Source organism: Trichechus manatus, unplaced genomic scaffold (assembly GCF_000243295.1).
Source record: "Trichechus manatus latirostris isolate Lorelei unplaced genomic scaffold, TriManLat1.0 scaffold00119, whole genome shotgun sequence".
In the NCBI taxonomy this organism is placed as follows: Eukaryota; Metazoa; Chordata; class Mammalia; order Sirenia; family Trichechidae; genus Trichechus; species Trichechus manatus.
The window spans coordinates 1,563,550-1,585,467 of record NW_004444055.1 but is presented as its reverse complement, the minus strand read 5'-3'; the positions used below and the strand labels follow the sequence as shown (position 1 = coordinate 1,585,467).

The 21,918-nt window shown below is 40.6% G+C and overlaps 2 protein-coding genes across 2 annotated transcripts in view; both read left to right on the top strand.

The window, feature by feature from the left end:
* The first annotated feature begins 776 nt into the window (after positions 1–776).
* Positions 777–21,918, top strand: part of POC1B (POC1 centriolar protein B) — a 141,051-nt gene continuing 119,909 nt past the window's right edge. The window contains exons 1-2 of the mRNA XM_004384192.2: positions 777–910; positions 1,596–1,680. Of these exons, the coding sequence (XP_004384249.1) occupies positions 896–910; positions 1,596–1,680 (100 nt within the window). The 5' untranslated portion in view covers positions 777–895. The remainder of the gene's footprint in view (positions 911–1,595; positions 1,681–21,918) is intronic.
* GALNT4 (polypeptide N-acetylgalactosaminyltransferase 4) lies at positions 2,015–7,314 on the top strand. Its single transcript, XM_004384190.2, has one exon. It carries the CDS (start codon positions 2,291–2,293, stop codon positions 4,037–4,039), a length of 1,749 nt encoding a protein of 582 aa, XP_004384247.1. The 5' UTR covers positions 2,015–2,290; the 3' UTR covers positions 4,040–7,314.

The following is a 21,918-nucleotide window of genomic DNA, read 5'->3' as shown; positions in this document are numbered from 1 at the left end:
TGCATGTGACAACTATATGTAAAATATCTAAGAATCAAGTTTATAATTTGTAACCGTTGATAACATTTTCTAACTACACCAACTTCACAGTGTTACTGAAGCACAAGTGATATTATGTATAAAAAACGGTTACAGTTACTGGCTGGCTAAGAATTTAAACAAAACAGAAAAGATTTTTCTTTCTAAAGACTTTAAATATGCTGCTGTGTAAATATGCTGCTGTTAAGCATACGCAAATGAGCAGATGAGAATAGAAACAGCAGAAAAAACATTAAGTGTATGCACAACATTCATTCATTCATCAAATACGTGTATTCAGCATCTATATACCACGCAGGGCACCATGTGAAACATAGTGCTGAAATAAATTCAAACCTGTTCTCCAGGGGTTTAATTCCTTTGAGCATATTAATAACTAGCAAGCAGTTTCTCTTCAGCTCAAAGCCCCCTCACTCCGCAAACAAGTTGAAACGCGCAGGCGCTGTCTCTTTAACATAAAATAGAATACCGACTGCATCGATCATAGACCGCCTACTCCCCCCTCCCCCCAACACGATCTCATCCCATCCTGATTACAAACACACTTCCCCGCGTCAAGCGAAGGCAGCACAAGTGTTAAACGTTGGCTTCGGTGTACGGTGGCGCCTGACCCCCATGCGTTCCATCTGTCTGCCGGCCCAGCCTCGGGTTTCTCCGGCTCTGGCAAGGCCTCGGTGCTCTGCTGGCCACGCCTGGAGCGCGGGGTTTGACTGGGCCGCCGTTGTTGTAGTGACCGGGAGGCGCCCGCGCTCTAGGCAGACGGTTCCGGGCGTCTCACGGTCCCCCTTCCAGCCCCGTCCCCTCCCTCCCCGCTCTCCCCTCGACCGGCGGGAGCCCGGCGCCGACCGCTGCCCCCATGGCCTCCTCCCCGGTAAGGACAGATTGGGGGCGCTTCCCCGGAGCCGGCCCCGCAGGCTGCGGGTCCAGGTCGGGGCCGCTCCCGCAGCTGGCGGGAGGTGGACGCAGGTGTCCGCAGCTCGGACCCGAGCCTCTTGTCTCTTGACTCCGGGCGTCCGCGTCCCACCCTCGACGACGGGGGCGATAAAGGCAGCAGGGAGCACCGAGCCCTTGTCGGACTCCCGGGCGCTCTTCCCCGCGTCCCAGAGCTCCGGACCGAGCTCGGGCGGCACCGTCGCCCTCAGAATTCTCTAAGGGTTTTCGTGGAGTGCCTGCGTCAGAATCACCTGGGAGGTTTTTTAAAAGTCCCGAAGCCGGGGCTCAGCCCGGTACCTGCCGACTCCTTGCCACCGGGCGGGGCCCGGGAATGTGCATTTTAAACGAGCTGCCCAGGTGGTCCCTTGGGCGCGCTGGAGTCTGGGAAGCGCTAGTGAGAGATTTTGCCGGCTCTGCGGGTGAAGTAGGTGCCCGGCGTCTCCATGCCCGGGTACGGGGCGCCGCGCCCATCGTGGGCCCCGGTGGGCACTCCTGCTTCGGAAACCCACCACCTACTGGGCCGTTCCCAGGCCGGACCCTGTGGGAGGGGGCAGCGTTGACCCCCAGCCTCCCAAATTGGAGGTCTGCACCAGCTTTCAAAACCTGACAACTTTCCTTCCCAGGAGGACCCCGTTCTGGAGCGTTATTTTAAAGGCCACAAAGCTGCTATCACCTCCATGGACTTTAGCCCCAATTGCAAACAACTTGGTAAGTTTTATTCTCTCTCTCTCTCTTTTTTCCTGTTGTAACGAGACAGAAGCTCAACTGGCGGGAAAACTTTCCTCCTGTCTAGGCTGAGTCCCCCGGTGGAGAACCACCTGGGACCCACGGGGAGTGAGAGAGTTCGGAGACGCGTGGAACCTGGCGTGACGGGCCAAGCGGGGGCGCCAGTCGGTCCCCGCTGGGGACATCTCGATAATCCTGGCCCCCATTTCCCGTCCGAGCCCCACAAAACCGCCCTCGGCCAGGTCCTCGCGGAGGAATTTCGCTAACTAACCACCAGGAGGAGTGAGTGGGAAGGGGAGGGGTTTGTACTCGGCCTAAGGAGGGTGGGGTGTTGGCTGGAGAGTTTGTGAAAAGTTGTGAGAGAGCAGGAGGAAGTGGGGAGAGAAAAGTTGGGGCTGTGCCGGAGGCCCAGGACCGAGAGATCTCAGGTGACCCCAGGAAAGTCTCAGTGGCTGGAGGGGAGCCGAGAGCCTGCCTTAAAAAGAGGGAACTGCTGAGAAGTACACTACTACCTGAGCCAGGAACTCAAGCTGCGGGTCCCACAGCCCTTCCTCTTCATGGTGGCTTTCGTGGCCGCGTCTGCGCCCCAGCCATGAGGATCCGGATGGCCGTGAGGTGGACCTGGGCAGTCAAGAGCTGCCTGCTGCTAGCGCTTTTAACAGTGGCTTATATCGTAGTGGAGCTCTCCGTCTCTACTTTCCATTCCTCCCGAGGAGCCAGCCTTGTCAGGGAGCAGTGGCAAAGACAGCTCTCTGACTCTGAGAAAAAGGCAGAGGATTTGTCTCGACCACTGTATGAGAAGCCCCATGCTGATTCCTATGCACTGGGGGAGTGGGGGAAAGCCAGCAAACTGCAGCTCAGTGAGGGTGAACTGAAGAAGGTAGAAGAGCTCATTGAGAGATATGCCATCAATATTTACCTCAGTGACAGGATATCCCTGCACCGTCATATAGAAGATAAAAGAATGCACGAGTGTAAATCCAAGAAGTTCAACTACAGAAGACTTCCCACCACCTCGGTTGTCATAGCTTTCTATAATGAAGCCTGGTCAACTTTGCTCCGCACCATTCACAGTGTTTTAGAAACTTCTCCTGCAGTCCTTTTGAAGGAGATCATCTTGGTCGATGACTTGAGTGACAGAGTTTATTTGAAGGCACAGCTTGAAAGTTACATCAGCAATCTCGAAAGAGTCCGCTTGATAAGAACCAAAAAGCGAGAAGGGCTAGTTAGGGCCCGCCTGATTGGGGCCACTTTTGCCACGGGAGATGTCCTCACTTTCCTAGATTGTCACTGTGAATGTACATCTGGTTGGCTTGAACCACTTTTGGAAAGGATCAGTAAAGATGAAACAGCAATTGTTTGTCCTGTTATAGACACCATTGATTGGAATACTTTTGAATTTTACATGCAGACGGGGGAGCCCATGATTGGTGGGTTTGATTGGCGTTTAACGTTCCAGTGGCATTCTGTCCCCAAACATGAAAGGGACAGGAGGTCTTCGAGAATTGACCCTATCAGATCACCCACCATGGCTGGAGGACTGTTTGCTGTCAGCAAGAAATATTTTGAGTACCTTGGAACCTATGATACTGGAATGGAAGTGTGGGGAGGCGAAAACCTAGAACTGTCTTTTAGGGTGTGGCAGTGTGGTGGTAAATTGGAGATCCACCCGTGTTCCCATGTGGGCCATGTATTCCCAAAGCGGGCACCATATGCTAGGCCCAATTTCCTACAGAATACTGCTCGAGCTGCAGAAGTATGGATGGATGAGTACAAACAGCATTTCTATAATCGAAACCCTCCAGCAAGAAAAGAAGCTTATGGTGATATTTCTGAAAGAAAATTACTACGAGAACGGCTGAGATGCAAGAGCTTCGACTGGTATTTGAAAAATGTGTTTTCTAATTTACATGTTCCAGAGGATAGGCCAGGCTGGCATGGAGCTGTTCACAGTATTGGGATTTCTTCTGAATGTTTAGATTATAATTCTCCTGACAACAACCCCACAGGTGCTAACCTTTCACTGTTTGGATGCCATGGCCAAGGAGGAAATCAATTCTTTGAATACACTTCAAACAAAGAAATAAGGTTTAATTCTGTGACGGAGTTATGTGCAACAGTCCCTGAGCAAAAGAATTATGTCGGAATGCAGACTTGTCCTAAAGATGGGTTCCCTATTCCAGCAAACATTATTTGGCATTTTAAAGAAGATGGAACCATTTTTCATCCACACTCGGGACTGTGTCTGAGTGCTTATCGGACACCTGAGGGCCGGCCCAGTGTACAAATGAGAACTTGCAATGCTCTAGATAAAAATCAGATCTGGAGGTTTGAGAAGTAGGAGAGTACAAACTGCACTTCGGTCATGAGCTGACAATAGCTTCAGGAAAGTCAAAGAGCCTTCACAGAGCCTCAGTGAAGATTGCATTTTATCAGAAATCACCTAACAGTCATCTGGAGAGCTCTGTAAAAACTGTGGTTCATTTTGGTATATTACACTGAAACTGGGTGCACAGAGTGCTGCTGTTTAATATTTCAAGGTGCCTTACTTATGGGTTGTTTTATTTAAGAGCTTTGTCAATATGGTCCCTGACATAGCCTCAAAGAAGTGACTGTGAATTGAGATGCACAAAACATTTAAGTGCCTGACTTAATGTTAAAGAATGTAAAAATCTAAGCAAAATGAGGTATGGTTTATGGTGATGGGTAGTTCACTGTATGTCCTATTTAAAAAAAGGAAAAAAAAAACTTATAAACGTGTAGTTTGAACTAATGCTCTTTTGGTTATATATAGAATTTTAATTTTTTTAGCCAGCGCATTGAATTTTAGATTTTATTTTTTTAATCTAATTTTCTTTTAATCAAATAGAAATCAAAGAAAGTTCATCTGATGGAAAAAGGACTGGTTTAGGTGTATGTATCATGGAAGAGGTTATTAGTTTGAATGTGAGTTTGCACGTCTTTTTACCATGCAGACATCTCAGAAAAATATACACACATCTGAATGAAGTGGGGAGTCATTTACATTCCACACTTTGTAAACTTGAGCTATTGGACTTACTGATCTCTTGTGATACCTCAAATCACTCTGACTCTGTGAGCTGTCCTCTCTGTGAACTTTTTTGTGTGTGTAGGGCATTTTCTGACTGTACTTCCTTGCGTTATAAATGTACTGGAAAGGGACTCATTCAGGATACTGTTCCTCCCTTTGTTATTGTTTAATTATTTAAAGTAAACACAGCTGAGGCCTCTCTGAAGTTAAACCCAACTGTGTTACTGAAATGTGTGAAACTGAAAGTGGACCAGGTTCTCCAAGGGCTGCAGTACTCTTGTATGAGTTCTTACGGATTAGAAAATTTAAGTATTTTTTCTAAGATGTCACAGAAAATGAACTGCCTTGGTAATTGGAAGAGCTGCCTTCCAGCTTATTTTCAGCAACTAGTGCTGAGCCTGGCACTTAGCAGTTTTCAGTAAGTGGTTGAGTGACTGAATGAATGAATGGCTTATCTGAGGACTTCAGTCATTTGGTGTGTTTGGGCCTCAGTTTCCTCATCTGTAAAATGAGGGTGCTGGATTATATTTTGAAGATCCCTACTAGCTTTGAAATGTTATGACTGTATATTATGTCCTTCTCAGATTCAGTCACTGTGCAATCTTTACAACACTTTTTATCTCTTCACTTTTAACATTTTTAACATAGGTAATATTGTTGAGCAATGTATAGTCCAGTTATGAGGCTGGAAAAGAGAAAGTTTACAAAATTAAGTGAGTTGAGCTCAACTAAAGTGGTTTATTTTGGTTTGGGTGGAATGTTGTTGTGTTTATTTTCATTTCATTTTGATAACTGTTGAATCAATTTTGTTTTGAAAACCTTTTAAACTCTAAGAATATAAATATTGCCCAAACTAAGTTATTTGAGAAGTAAATATACTTTTTTAAAAGGGTATTTTTTACTGATTTTATTCCAGTGTCATATCTGGAAACCATAGGCTGAATTTAGAATTAAATTTCAGTTATTTCACTTTGATCTAGATTTATGGAAAGCATTATGCTCTATAAGGAAGTAATCCAAAGTACTCATAAATAAAGTTGTTTTCAGTGTTTACTTAATGACTTGTTTTAAGGAAGTTTTTTAGAATAGTTGAAAAAAAGAAAATTGATGTGTATTGTCCATATTTTCTGTTTTGCCTCTTGAAATGAAAATGTATTAATGATTTCTATAAGTTATCTAGCACCCTGAAAGTTTTCGAAGAATGATCCAGCTTCCTTATGCACTGTGCATGTCCCTGGGTATAATTTAAGAAGGATTTATAATAAAGCTCTGGATTTTTCAAAAAGTTTAATTGGCAGCAGGTATTCTCCTAAACCCATCCATCCTCTCCCCTTGCACAGTCTGCTTTTTTTTTTTTTTAAAGCCACCCTTTCTATTTTTGAATTGTGTTCTTTTTGTTAGCCCCCTATTGGGTGGTAGAACTAAAATTGATATGGTCTGGATACCCTTACTGGAATTATTTTTTTTCTAGTGTCTTGCTACTCTTGTCAAAATGGAGAAGCAGCTTTTAAAAATAAAGTGCCTAATTCTATATTTACATTTTGCTCTAACTTGCTGGGTGTGACCCAGCAATCTTTTTGGATAAAACTTCAGACAAGTGCTTTGTATCAATGACTCAGAATGATTAGATTGTTCATTACTTACAACAGTGTAGATAACAGAAGAACAAGAATGTCCCATTTCCGTATATAGCCATGTTCCAGTTTAACCCCCAAAACATACTGTAAGCTACATACAAAATGTATTTTGATTTTCTAATTTAAATTTATTGGTACCAAAGTTTTCTTTTCCTGTAGACAATTTAAAATTGACCTTTTAAGTTAATTTGCCTATTTAATAACAGTTTTAGTAGAACATTTGGTAGGCAAGGATTTCAACTTTAAATGTTAATTGTATGAATAGATTCGAGAGACATTTTAGCAGTCTTTATTTAAAAACCTGATCATCTGAAGAATCTCTGTAATGCAGAATAACCTGTTTGTAATAGAAAATTTGTTTGTCTACCCAGTGGTAGGTTCCAGTATATTTATTGTGTGTTGACAAATAAAACTTTTCTAGGTTGAAGTCAGGAGATTATTTTTAAGTTGTATTGTTTTAGTTGGTTTGGAGGTCTCAGTTTTAATTCGTAAAATACTTGGTTTTGACTTATTTGTCCTTTTGAATTGCTGTTTTAATAACGTTTTAAAATGAGCACAACGAATGTTGAGGTTCAGATTAATCTTTTTAACGATGAATTTTTTTCTGTGTGATTATCAATTTCCATACTTCTTCTTCCATTAATGGTTTCTGCAGTGTTGATTAAGACATTTAAATAAAATGTGTGCTGAATTATTTTTGCAAATGGATTCTGATGATTTTATTCTCATTGGATTACTGCCCTGTGTATATATTTATTAATGGTAACTGTGGTAAATTAAGCTTGTAATTCTTCTACTTATTTGAAAATGCAAACAGTAGAATATAAGAAAGACAAGGTTCCTGCATTATTTTGCAAGGTATCATTAACCAGCAACCTTCTGAAGTGATGTTAGCTCTGTTATTGCATTAACTACTCATGAACAAACCGGAAATGATCAGAGATCTCTGGGACCCATTGAGGGTACCATAAAATGTGCTGAGTGGGCACCTGGGCATATTAGCACCAGTTCCAAAACCCTGGACTGAAAAGAAATGCATCTGCCTTATAAATCACGTAGCTCAACGTGTCCTTCTCTACTTTCTTTCTGTATCACCCTGTTCATAAGTGTAATACCCTTCCACCGGTACCATCTCACTTTCTCTCCAGTGATTTCTAACTAGCACTCCACCCCTACCCCCAGCCTCTCCCCAGCTACACACTGCCTAAGAACTACTATTCTAAGGACTCTGTTTTATGCATCAGATGTCTTATAGGTGAGCTATACATACTTTTGCTCATTTTTTATACATTTAGTTAACCGTAAATATGTGTGTTCTAGCCCTTGCTCTCTTATGAAGCAACCCTGCAACCCTGTGCAAATCACTTTATCTCTCTGGGCTTCAGTTTCACAAATGTGAAAAAAGAGACTAGAAAATCCATAGATACAGAAAGTAGATTATTGGTTGCCAGGGGTTGGAGGAGGGAGGAATGGGGAATGACTGCTAAGAGGCATGGGTTTTTTGAGGGGAGATGTGATGAAAATGTTCTGGAATTAGGTAGTATGATGGTTGCATATCTTTGGGTATATACTAAAAACCACTAAATTGTGTATTTTTAAGGGGTGACTTTTAGGGTATGTGATTATATCTCAATTTAAAAAAAAATACATGGGGGAAAAAAAAGAGAGACTGGCGTATTTTCAAGTACTCTAGAAAAGATTTCTCTTTCTATGTCCCTATGTGCATGCTAGACTTTAGAACAGGCCAACAGTATTTATTATTTATAATACTTGACTCATTGTGTAATTTAGCAGAATTAAGAAAGTTATATATATATGACTCTCCCAGCTTATTATTAGGCTAGGTGTGGAAATCTATGTGTGTTGAAGCTTTTCCTAAAATTTCAGAGAAACCTCAATCAATCTTCTTGAATGGGAAGTAGAGATTATTGTAATTTTTCTAAGAAAGTGTAATGGGTTCCTGAGTTGTATAGTTGCCCATGGCAGGACTGAGATTAGAGAAGTCTAATTGGTCACAGTCGGTACTACTTTTCCTTTTGTGATATGCTTGGTCAGTGCAGACTGGGCTAGGAGAAATGACCCTGTTGTCTACTGCCAATAGGCAGCGTCTTCAGCTGTCTGGTCACCATTCTAACCCATTTATTTACATTTATCTAAGCCTGTTCAAAGGGAAAGAGGAAGTACTCTATTTAGTCCTCCTTTAGTTAATGCTGACGGAGATTTTACTATGAGCCAAATGCTGTCCTGTGCTCTGAGTATATATACAGAGGCAAACATAAGAGATCTGCTGCATAAGATAGTGTGAAGAGTTCACAGTTCAATGATGGAGACGAATGATCAGTAAACACACAAATCCGTGTACAACTTTATGAAACAAAGGAAAACAATCAAGTGCTATGAAGGAAAGGAATAGGGTGATTTGATAGATGATAAGTGGAGACATACTTGAGTTTATGGGGTCAAAGAACACTTCTCGGAGAAAGTTAGGTTTAACCCAAGACCTGAAGGATGATGGTGGAGTTAGCTAGGCAAAGGCTGGAGAGAGAATGGCATATGAACATACCAAGACTGGGAAAAAGCTTGTCCTCACCCAAGGAAGTAAATAGGTCATCGTGGACAGAACCTGGTAAGCAAAGGAGAAAAGAGAGTGGTGGGAGATGAAGTTAGAGAAGGAAGTAGAGCCCAGCTTGTGCAAGATCCTGTAAACCATGTTTTAGGATTTTCTTCTGAGAGCCTTTGAAAGTCACTGAAGGGTTTTAACTAACGAATGACATGATCGGATTTATACTTCAAAAAGATTACTCTGGCTATTACGTGGGGCTTGAACCATTTGTAGGGAAACTAATTAGGTGATATTATAGTAATCTCAGCAGGAGAGGATGGTAGTTCAATCCTGGATAGTGGTCTGGGCAAGAGGGAAATTTGATAGTTACTAGCATATAAACCAAAAAAACCAAACCCACTGTCATCGAGTTGATTCCAACTCCTAGCAACTTTATATAGAGTATTTAAAGTCATAGGAATTGCCTGGAAAGAATATAGAATAATGAGAGTAGATAGCCCATGTCTTGAATCCTGAACATCCAATCTTTAGATCAGAAGAGGAGACAACATAAGAAACTAAGAAGGAATAATCAGAGAGGAAGGAGGGAAAGCCATTAGAACAGGGTATTCGGAGGAATGGGAGTGGAGTAAGACTTTTGAAGAGAGAGGAGAAGACATTAAATAGTTAATACAGAGAGTAAGGGAAAGAACTGCTAGAGAATTGAACATTGCTGGGGAGTGTATAAGGCCTCTTGAAATTAGTGATTATTAATTTATAATGTTTCCAGTCTGTCTGGGATGGGTCCAGCAATTCTCAGCTGTATAGGGATAGTCACAGGAAAGTCAAGACAATTAGGATTTTGCCATGGAAATTTGAAGGAACAAGGGAGATCAAGGGATGAAATGTGTATGTAAGAGGAGGATTACAAATTGGATGAGAGAAATTAAGAGAGTGAAGTCAAGATGATGAGAAGAGAGGTTCAGTGGAAAACACTGATCAGTGGATTAGAGTTCTGGATAAGATTGGAGCTACTGAACAAGTGAGCTAAAAGGAACGGAAGTTGTTAGAGGACGGTTGGTTTGAATCAGTGAGTTGAGAAGTGTTCCGGTTCTGCTGATGACAGGGTGTGACCACAGAATGTGGGTTGCTGAGGAGGCATGGAAGAAAAGGTCTTTGGAGATAGGAGGCCTAGAAACTGAAAGACCCTGGGTCACCTCAGCCTGAAATGTTCTTTATTGTCTCACTCTTTGCTTGCCTGGTTCTCTCTTATCTTTCAAGACTTCATTTAAAATGCCACTGAATGCTATCTAAATTAAGTATTCACCCCCACACACAAAATTCTCATTGTGACTTCCTGTTTTACCATTCATGTATCTTAGCACAATTTAAAATTATATATTTGCTTGTTTGTTTATGTATTCTCCATTTGGATTTCGTCTCCCCATCCAGGAATTTTGTCTGTTCCATTACTTAGGACTTCCTCTCCCCACCCACAATGCCTAGGGGCTATGTCGTAGGGGCTCAGATATCTGCTGAATGAATGTGAAGGTATTGGAATAGAGAGGAAGACCATGACCTGAGGTTGGTGAAGTGTGAAAAAGAAAATGCAGCTTGAAAGGATTTCAGGAGGCTTCATGTCCCCAGGCAGAGACAAGATTTAGGTAGTTGAGGAGGAGGGGGAGCTTTCAGAGAAGTGAATGTGGATATAAGGAAGTTTGCAGATCATATGGTGGGTACTCCTCTGGCCCAGTGGAAGCTTTTGCAAAGAGGAGAAAGCGTGGGTATCAAGATAAACTAAAGGAATATCCAGAGCATTATGGAAGTGTTTGGATGATGCTTGATGGCCAGAGAGGCTTAAGACTTATCCTTCTGTTGATGACTGGAGGGAATGAGAATATGAAGCATGGTGGATTTAGTCTTGATGCCCTCTTGGAAGGGTAGGTTCTTGGGTTTCATACAGTGGGCTGAGAGGTAATGGGAGGAGGTAAAGCGGGGGGGGGTGGGAGACAACAATAACCTGTGAAGTCTTGTTGCCCCTTTTAATAAATGCAGAAACTGAGGCTCAGAAAAGTTCAGTAACTTGCCTGAAGCTTTTCAGTTAATACACTGTAGAGCCTGATTTGGAGTCGGATTCTGGAGCCAAAGTTTTTTCCTTTAGGCCAGTTTCTCTTTTCCCAGAGGACCACGTTCTAATTTATGAAAACTTTAGAAGAGTCTAAACATATTTTTACATGGTTTGCAGAATCTGAGCTGTACTTCAGAAGTTTTTAATTTAAAATAGTTTTAACAGTAAGGTTGTTGGTTTTCCCCTTTTGTTATCCATATCTTCAAGATTTCCCTGTCATTGACTCAATATCTGTTTAGTGTGTAGGTTGTGTATAGAATAAATGATGGTACAGAACAAGTTAATCCCTTTCTTTGCTGAATGATTAGAAGCAGAATAAATTTTGAATTCCTAAGTTATTTTCCCTGCAGTGAAACCATAATAGAAGTTTGCCTGCAGTTCTTTTCTGTTATGATTCTTGATAACAACCTGTGTAGTAGCTTTGTTAAAGCTTCTCCTTCTGTTATACTTAAAAAAAAATCATTCCCAAGTGCTAAAGTAATTTAGTGTATATAGTAAGAAGCAGTGTAGTAGAGTGCAGTGTTTCTCACCTTGTAACATGTATTAGAATTATCTGAGAAACTTGTCAAAAATTCAGATTCCTGGATCTCACCACAGAATGTGTAATTTATGAGAAATGAGTGTTTTTACAAGGTCCGAGTAATTCTGATGAAGATAATCTAAATCACACTTTCAGAAGCACTAGTTTATTGGTTAAAAGCTGGGGCTTTGGAGTCTGTCAGAACTGATTTAAAAATCCAGTTCTACCAGTTTTCGTCTGTGTGGCCTTGGGCAAATTTCTTAGCTTTACTAAGCCTCAGTTTCTTCATCTCTGAAACAGGGGTAATGGTATTTACCTACTTTGTTTTGAGGATTAAATAAAAGGTCATTCATGACATACCTAAAAGTACTTGGCCCATAGTAGTAAGTCGGAAAAGGTTTGTGTTATTGCTGTTGCCAGTCCTCAAATGTTAAATTTAAATAACTTAAATTTCTCTAGATTGTGGTTATTAAAGATTATTTTTAAAGCACCTATAGCTGCTTTAGACCCTAAGCGTTTGGCTGCTAACCAAGAGGTTGGCAGTTTGAATCCACCAGCTACTCCTTGGAAACCCTATGGTACAGTTCTATTTCTGCCCTGTAGGGTCGCTATGAATTGGAATCGACTCGGTGGCAGTGGGTTTGGTTTTTTGTTTTTATGCTAATTATTATCGTCTAGGAGGAAAATAATGCTTAATTATTTGCTCATTCAGGGCAGAGGAAGTTTAAGTTAGTGTAGTCACTTAATTATATTCTTGTACAATGCTGGATGTTGCAAGATCTCTATCTCCGACAGGAGAAATCTCACTGAGCTCTGCTGGCATTTGGTTGAGATACCTACCAGAAAGTCCATGCCTTAGGAATCAGGACTACAATTTAGAATAAAGGGCATGCCCCAGGATTAAATTCAGAACTGAAATAGACCTACTCTAACAAAGAATAAAACTAAGTCTAACAGGACCAAAAAGGATCCACCAATAATTTAATTGCCTGCTAGCACACAATACGACAAATATTAAGCTTTAATTAGTGGGATTGCTTTTTGCAGTGGTATCTGTTAACAATTCTGAAACTACTCTTCATGTATTATAGGCTTGAGTAAAAATTTATTGAACATAATGGGAACCAGGTTTCTTACTTTTGGATAAGGGAGTTAACAAATACGGGAAGAGATAATGTATTCTGTGGTATTGGATTAGAATTGGAGGTATTAGTATGAACTTCATGGTTTTAAATATCATGTCTACCTATATATCTACATATAGATAGATACAGCTTCTGTTTACATCTAATTTATTAGTCCTGCCCTCTGAGATTTCTATTTATATCTTATTTCTTAGCTCTGTCCACTGACCCACCAGTAGCAATCAGCAAACCTAGTTCCCAGGTCTTGGTTTCTAAAAAACATTCTTCACTAAAAGGAATCAGAGCTGCTTAGTATAAAAAAAAGCCAATTCCAGGGCTAGGGTAGGGAAGGCACATCTTAGAATATTTTTGTAGACTGGAATATCTTGTGTACTAGAAAGTAATAAAGTGCTCAAAGAATGATGGATACATAGCAAAAGGACACAGAGGCCAGCTTTAAGGAGTTCCCACTAGTAAAATCTGGAACATTTTGAGAATCAAAATAAATAATGGTAGTTATAGATTATAACCCATTGAATAAAATAATCTATCAATAGCACATAAGAGATTAAAATACCTAGGAATAAATTTAATCAGGGAGATGAAAGACTTGTTCATTGAAAGCTATATAACTTTGCTGAAAGAAAGAAGACCTGAATAAATGGAAAAATATCCCATGTTCATGGTTTGGAAGACAATATTATTAAGATGTTAACCGGTGGACTATACCCAGTGGACTATTGAGTTAACATAATCCCTATCAAAATTCCTACACTTGGTTTTTGCAGAAATGGAAAATCGAATCCTCGAATTCATATGGAATTGTAAGAGGCCCAAATAGTCAAAACAATCTTAAAGAAAAGGAGGGCTTAAACTTCCCAATTTTAAAACATATTATAAAGCTACAGTAATCAAAATAGTGTGGTACTGGTATAAGGATAGACATATAGACCAATGGAATAGACTTGCGAGTCCAGTAATAAACCCATATATGTATGGCCAATTGATTTTTGACAGAGGTGCCAAGTCTATTAACCGAGGAAATAATAGTCTCTTCAACAAATGGTGGTGGGACGACTCCATTTCCACATGCAAAAGGATGAAGTTGGACCCATACCTCACACAATATACAAAAATTAACTAAAAGTGGACCAATGACCTAAATATTAAGAACTGAAACCACAAAACTCTTCAGAAGAAAACATAGGGATATAGCCTCAAGATCTTGGTTTTGATAATGGATTCTTAGATGTGATGCCAAAAGCATGAGCAACAGAATACAAAGTAGGTAAGTTGTTCTTCATCAAAATTAAAAACTTTTGGGCATCAAAGGACTTTATCAAAAAAGTGAAGAGATAACCTACAGAATGGGAGAAAATAGTTGGGTTTAATAACCAGAATATAAAGAACTTATACAATTCAACCACAAAAAGACAACCCAATTAAAAAATAGGCAAAGGACTTAGGACTGTCTCCAAAGACTGTCTCCAAATGACCAGTAAGCAGATGAAAAGATGCTGAAGGTCATTAATCATTAGAGAAATGTAAATCAAAACCACAGTGAGATACCACTCCACACCCACTAGAATGGCTATTATCAGGAAAATAACCAAGTGTGACTGAGGATGTGAAGGAATGTAAAACAGTGCAGCCACTATGGAAAAGTTTGGTGGTTCCTCAGAAATTTAAACAAATTATATGACCCAGCAATTTGACTTCTAGGCATATACCTACAAGACTTGAAAGCAGAGGCTCAAACAAATACTTGTACACCAGTGTTCATTGCAGCATTATTCACAATAACCAAAAGTTAGAAACAGCCCAAGTGTCCATTAACAGATGAATGGAGAAACAAAATGTGGTATATCCATACAATGAGATATTATTCAGCCATAAGAGAAATGAAGTTCTAATACATGCTAGGACTGTATGAACCTTGAAAACATTATATTAAGTAAAGTAAGTCAGACACAAAAGGACAAATATTGTGTGCTCCCATTTATATGAAATATCTAAAATAGGCAAAGGCATAGAGACAATTTTATTAGTGATGACCAGGTGCTAAAGGAGTGTGGCTGGCAGGGTGGGGGAGATGAGAGTTTATTGCTTAAGGGGTACTCAGTTTCTATTTGGAATGATGAAAAAGTTTTGGAAATAGTGATGATGGTTGCACAACACAGTGAATACAATTAATGTCACTGAACTATATACTTAAAAATGATTATAATGCAAAAATTTTGTTATATATGTTTTACCCCAATAGCATTTTACAAAATTTAAATCTATGAGCCCATACTTAAATAAATAAATAAATAGATAGATAAATGGAGGGGGGGGGGGAAGGCTCTTCCTTACAATGATAAATGAATAACAAATTAAATATTAATTAAGCATTAGTTAAATAGTAAATTACAGAAAGGATGATGGATTGGACAATCATCAAAGGATACTAAAACTAGTGTGTCACAGTTTAGTAAGGAAGAGGATGTTTATATAGTCTCAAAGTATCTTCCCCCCAAATTACTTATTAAGTACAAGGGAGAGAAATATTAATTTTACATGGCAGAGACCATCTAAACCAAGCAATCAAAGTTTAATATCACCAGTATCAGGACAGAGAGACATCATGTGCATCCTGATATGATATGCTTATGAGAGCACAACATTAACCTTGGTAGTATTCCTGTCAAAAATATGTATCCTGACTCTAATCATGAGGAGGCAGAAAAAAAGTATTGAGGACCTTGCTACAAAAATAATAGAACCTGCAGTCTTAAAGAATATCAAGGTCAATAAAGACAAAGAAGGACCTAGAAACTAAAGACACGTGACAATTAATACAGTACATGATCCCAGATTATATCATAGGCTGGGGAAAAATAGCTATCATTGATAAAATCCCCATATGGGATAATAGTATTATATAGTACTTAATTTCCTGACTTTGTTAATTGTACTGTGGTTATGTAAGAGAATGTCTTTGTTCTTAGGAAATACACACTGAAATATTTACTGGCAAAGGGGTGTTACGGTTCTAACTTTCAAATGTTAAGAAAAAATATACATATATAAAAATATTTATATAGAGAGAGAATGATAAAGCAAATAGACAAAATAGATGAAATCCAGGTAAAGAGTATGCTGGAGTTCTTGTTCTACTCTTGTAACTTTTCTGTAAGTTTGAAATGATATCAGAAGAACAATTTACAAAAAAATGGGGGGGGAAAGTCAGACAGCTGTATATACTGATACAGAGCTCAAGCATAACAAGAATTGTGAGGATGGCGCAGGACCAGGCAGTGTTTTGTCCTGTTGTACATAGGGTTGCGATGAGTTGGAACCTACTCGACGGCACCGAACAACAGCAACGTATACTGATAAAGGAGCCCTGGTGGCACAGTGGTTAAGCACTCAGCTGCTAACCAAAAGGTTGGTGGTTCAAACCCACCAGCCCCTTCACGGGAGAAAGATGTGGGAGTCTGCTTCCGTCAAGTTTACAGCCTTGCAAACGCTATGGGGCAGTTCTCCCCTGTCCTATAGGGTTGCTGTAAGTTGGCATCAACGGCAACAGGTTTGGTTTTGGGTTTATATACTGAGGAGACATGATCTCCAATATATAGTATATTGGGCTAGGGAAGGGGAGGATAGAGAGGGAAAGTGCAGAATAGCAGCTATAATGTGCTACCATTTATATTTAAAAAAGCATATATAGACAAACATATAGGAAAATACACAAGAAAATGGTAACACTGGATGCCTCTAGGAAGGGGAACCAGGTGGCCAAGGTCTGGAAGGAGATGTTGGTAAATACTCTTTTGTAGTATTGAAATTCCGCATCACGTACCTGCATTACCAGTTTAAAGATAAATGATTTAACAACCACCACAAGAACTGGAGGCAGTACCATTTCTTTTTGGAAAATATTATACCTGGAGTATTACAGAGCAAACCTCTAAGGAACTGCAGTTGATTAGGTTAAATCAGTGAGAGATAGAGCTTGGGTTTACTAAAGAAAGTTATTGCTACTCAATATAACACAGTAACTGTTGGCCTCTTGGACATTATGGAGAGTAAATATGCTTTCCCTTAGTAAGTTCCTTGTTAACCTCAAGAGACAAAGCACTGGACTAGGTGAACATTGACTTTGTTCTTTCTTAGGTTTAATAAGGTTTCTTGAAACAATGTATTATTGTTAAAGAATATAAATAAAGAAATAAATTTTAATGGGTAGATTTTCTAGTTAACCTTTTCTTTTAACTGCTTCCCTTTGACATTTTATCTCAAAGTAAACCAGATGATGAATGGCACTGCTTTGGCGTTTCAAATTATGTGGTAATGTTTATATAGGGTGTGGTTTAATGGAAAGGTAGGAAAGCAAATTCCAAGTTGACAGGAAACAGCATTGACATCAATAATCAAATACCTTTTCCCATGGTGTCAGGGTTTGGTGGGTCCGTTCTTTCCTAAGAAGGAAGATTAAGGCGATAAGAGAGAAAATTCAGTGCTGGTTTTCATAGTTTTTAATAAGAATGCATTTTTGAATTTTTATAGATTATCAGTCTTTTTTCTGTTTTCCTGAAATTTATAAGAAAATGTAGGGTATACCATGAGCCGCACTGTTGTAACTGAGACTTCACCGCTTTTGGTTTTTCACAATTTGTAGACCTCTAAAATGCCACCTCACCCTAAGGGAGACGGTGTGGTGGAGTGAGAAAGCTGTATGCCTTCAAGCAGGAGGCTTATTGGCGGAGTAAGATACCTCTGGGCACGTGGTAGAACTAGGTTTGCAGACCCAGGGAGCTAGAGCTGAGTGCCTTCAGGCTGACACTTACTGGTGGAGTGGGGTGCCCCAGGGCACATATTCGCAGAGCTAAAAGAGCTTTGTAACACTTGCCCAAGCAGGACAGACGCCGAGAGAGATGCTGGGCACGGCTGGGAAGCGGCTGTCCTGATGGAACAACTGTATCCTTAGTGTTCTGAACCTGAATTGTAACCTGTTACTTCCTTAATAAACCCCCATAATCGTGAGAATTGTCTGAGTTCTGTGTGGCCATTATTAACAAATCATCAAACTCAGAAGAGAAGGAGAAAATGCCATGGGAGGGACGATTGGTGTCAGAATTGGTAAAGATGGTGGAGAGAGGAAGCGTGTCCAACCTCTGCCTCATAGGAATCAGCCTTGGGCTGTTGATCTTGATTCTTCTTCCCCCTTGTAGAGTTGGAGGAGGTCAGACAGTGTCCCTGCCATGCCATTTTTACAATGCTTCTACAGCCTGTGCAGTCATACAGGACTTTACACTTAGAAGGGACCCTGCTCTGCTTGAAAGTCTTAAAAAAAATATTGAACAAGGGGCCCCACATTTACAGATTGGACTGGGTCCTGCAAATTATGCAGGCAGTTCTGCTCAGGCCTGGTCTTACTCAGGCTCTTTGAAGTATTTGACACAGCTCGTCTCCCCTTTGCACTATTTCTTGTCTTCCTGGATACCATAACCTCCTGGACCCCTCCCACTTCATTTTTGGCTCCTTTCTTTGCTCTTCCTTCTCTAAAGGTTAGGTACCTTGGCCCTCTTCTCTTTCAATACTCACTTCCTAAGTGATCCCATCCAGTTTCCAGTCTTTAATACTTTCTATGGGTGGCTGCTGCTGCTAACAGTAAAAAAACAACAACAAAAAAAAAAAAACTATAGCAATAATAGCCACATTTGAGTGTTTTCTGTGTGCCAGGAATAAATTACAAGTATTATTTCACTTAATACTTTCAACAGCTCATTTTGCAGATAAAGTGTTCCAGGCACAGAGAGATTGAGTATCTTGCCCAAAGGCACACAGCTAGTAAGTGACAGCCAGGATTTGGACCAAGGAGCCTAATTCTTTTTATTATTATTATTATTATAGTTTAAATGAAGTTTACATTTCAAGATAGTCTCCCATACAAAAATTTATACATACGTTGTTATGTGACTCTAATTGCTCTCCCAATACTGTGACAGCACACTCCTCCTTTCCACCCCTGATTCCTCATGTCCATGCAACCAGCTCCTAACCCTGTCTGCCTTCCCATCTCACCTCCAGACAGAAGCTGCCCCTTTAGTCTCTTGTATCTACTTGAGCTAAGAGGCACGCTCCTCAAGAGTATCACTTTATGTCCCACAGTCCAGTCCAATCCCTGTCTGAAGAGTTGGCCTCGGAAATTGTTTTAATTCTGGGCTGATAGAGAATCCCGGGGCCATGCTTTCTGGGGTTCCTCCAGTCTCAGTCAGACCATTAAGTCTGGTCTCCTTACTAGAATTTGAGTTCTGCACCCCACCTTTCTCCTGCCAAGGAACCTAATTCTAGACCTTGCTCTTTTAACCACAACACTGTATGGTCAGAACCTCTCCCTTAGCTCCAGGCAAATATATTCCGCTCCCAACTTGACGTCTCCACTTGTATATCTAATAGGCATCACAAACTTGCTGTGTCCAAAAAGAACTCTTGATTTCTACCCCACCCTACCCCAACCCCAAAGCTCCTCCTCTTCTGGTTTTCTCCATTGAGTAAATGGCATGATTCACCTGGCACCTTTGCTTCTTCTCTTTTTCTCTCACCTCGTATCTAATCCATTAGCAAGCCTTATGGGCTATGCTGTTACCATATGTCTTGAATTTGACTGCTCTCCAACTTCTGCTGCCTCCAGCCAAGTCCAGACTGCTGCCATCTCCTGACTGGGTTATTGCACTAGCCTCCTAATTGATTTCAGCCTTCAATTCTGTCCCCCTATGCCCTGTATATTCTTCACACAACAGCCAGAGTGATATTTTTGTTTTTTTTTAAATAATAAAAGTTGAATTTTTATTCACCTTTTTAATAATAAAATTGATTTTGAAGATATGTACCAAAAATTGCACAAATCCTAAGTGTACAACTTGATGAATTTTCACAATGTGAACATGCTCATGTAAATAACACGAAGATCAAGAAACATAACATTACCAGCGCCCAAGAAACCCCCCTTGTCCATCCTTCCAACCACTATCTACACTTACCACAGATAATCTCCATGATGACTTCTACCTCCATGAATTAGTTGTGCCTCTTATTGACCTTCACATAGATGGAATTCAATTACCCCAGTATATATATAGTATGAATATACCAAAAATTTTTGTATCCATTCTACATTCACGGATAGTTAGATTGTTTTCAGTTTTTGTCTATTTTGAGTAGTACTGCCATGAACATTCTTATGTATGCCTTTTGGTAAAGATGCAACCATTTTGGTTGGGTATTGTGGTGTGATTGATTACTGATTGATTACTTTTCTGTGGCCTTTCTAGTCATAGTCTTCTAACTCCCGTCCAGGTAATTAGACGAGACCGTGTGGTAGGGTAATCCAAGAGGATTGGTCAGTTTTGCCTTAAAAGAGAGCCAATTGCAGAGCAGAGAATTGTATGAGAGACCACCACCAATGAAGGCGAGACCAGCAGCAGAGGTCCAGCAGGAGGAGATGGCACGGTGGCCCAGGGAGAGAGAAAGCTGTATGGCTTTGGGCAGAGACTGAGGACCAGGGAGAGGCGTGCCTGTGAGCACAGCCAGGGAGAGGCTATCCTGATGGAAGAACTGTATCCTGAGTGTTCTTGAGCCTGAATTGTAACTGTTACTTTCTTAATAAACCCCATAATTGTGAGTATGCTTTGTGAGTTCTGTATGGCCATTGCAATGAATTATCGAACCCAGTAGAGAGTGCTGTGAGAGGGACAGCTGATGTCAGAATTGGTAGAGATGGCGAAGAGAGGAGGCTTGTCTGGCCTCCACTATACAGGTGTCAGCCTTGCAGTGTTGATCTTAGTTCTCCTTCCCTCCTGTGGGGTTGGAGGAGGTCAGACACCTCCCCCAAGCCGTTTTTACAGGTATATACCTAGGAGTAGAGTTGTTGGGTCAAATGGTTAAGTGTAATTCAGCTTCAGCAGGTATTTCCAAATAGATTTCCAAAGTGGTTATAATCATCAGCATCATAAGAGAGTCTCAGTTCTGCATCCTCACTAAGACTTGGTATTATTTATCTTCTTATCGTAGCCTTTCTGATGAGTATGTAGTGATATCTCATTGTGGTTTTAATTTGTATTTCCTTGATAACTAATAGAATTGAGAACCTTTTCATATATTTATTAGTCACTTGGATATCTTCTTTTCTGAAGTGTTGTTTAAACCTTTTCCTATTTTCCTCTTGGATAGTCTATTTTTTTCTTGATGTAGGATTCTATAAGGATTCTGTATGTGCATACTTTGTTGGATATATGTATTGCAGATACCTTCTCTCACTCTATGGCTTGCCTTCCCACTCTCTTATAGGTGTGTTTTTTTTTTATTGTTGTAGTTTAAGTGACAGTTTACAATTCAAGTTAGCCTCTCATACAAAAACTTATACATACATTGTTATGTGACCCTAATTGCTCTCCCTATACAGTGACAGCACACTTCTCCTTTCCACCCCTGATTTCCCATGTCCATTCAACCAGCTTCTGACTCTCTCTGCCTTCTCATCTCACCTCCAGACAGAAGCTGCCTATCTAATCTTATGTATCTATTTGGGCTAAGAAGCACACTTTTCATGAGTATCATTTTATGTCCCACAGTCCAGTCCAATCTTTCTCTGAAGAGTTGGCCTCAGGAATTGTTCTAGTTCTTGACAGAGCCCAGGGGCCGTCCTTTCTGTGGTTCCTCCAGTCTCAGTCAGACCATTAAGTCTGATCTTTTTATTAGAATTTGAGTTCTGCACCCCACCTTTCTCCTGCTGCATCAGGGACTGTCTGTTGTGTTCCCTGTCAGGGCGGTCATTGTGATAGCCAGGCACCATCTAGTTCTTCTGGTCTCAGGATGAAGTCTCTGGTTTATGTGGCCCTTTCTGTCTCTTGGGCTAATGCTTTCCTTGTGTCTTTGGTGTTCTTCATTCTCCTTTACTCCAGGTTGTTGGGACCAATTGACGCATCTTAGGTGGCTGCTTGCTAGCTTTTAAGACCCCAGATGCCACTCACCAAAGTAGGATGCAGAACATTTTCTTAATAAACTTTGTCATGCCAGTTGACCTAGATATCCCCTGAAAGCATGGTCCCCAAAACCTGCCCCACCTACTCTGTCCCTTGAAGTGTTTGATTGTATTCAGGAAACTTCTTAGCTTTGGTTTAGTCCAGTTGTGCTGACTTCCCCTGTAGTGTGTGCTGTCCTTCCCTTCACC

What these genes read in the sequence shown, in the direction of transcription:
- GALNT4 (XM_004384190.2), top strand. Translation starts at nt 2,291, where the DNA reads ATGAGGATCCGGATGGCCGTGAGGTGGACCTGGGCAGTCAAGAGCTGC.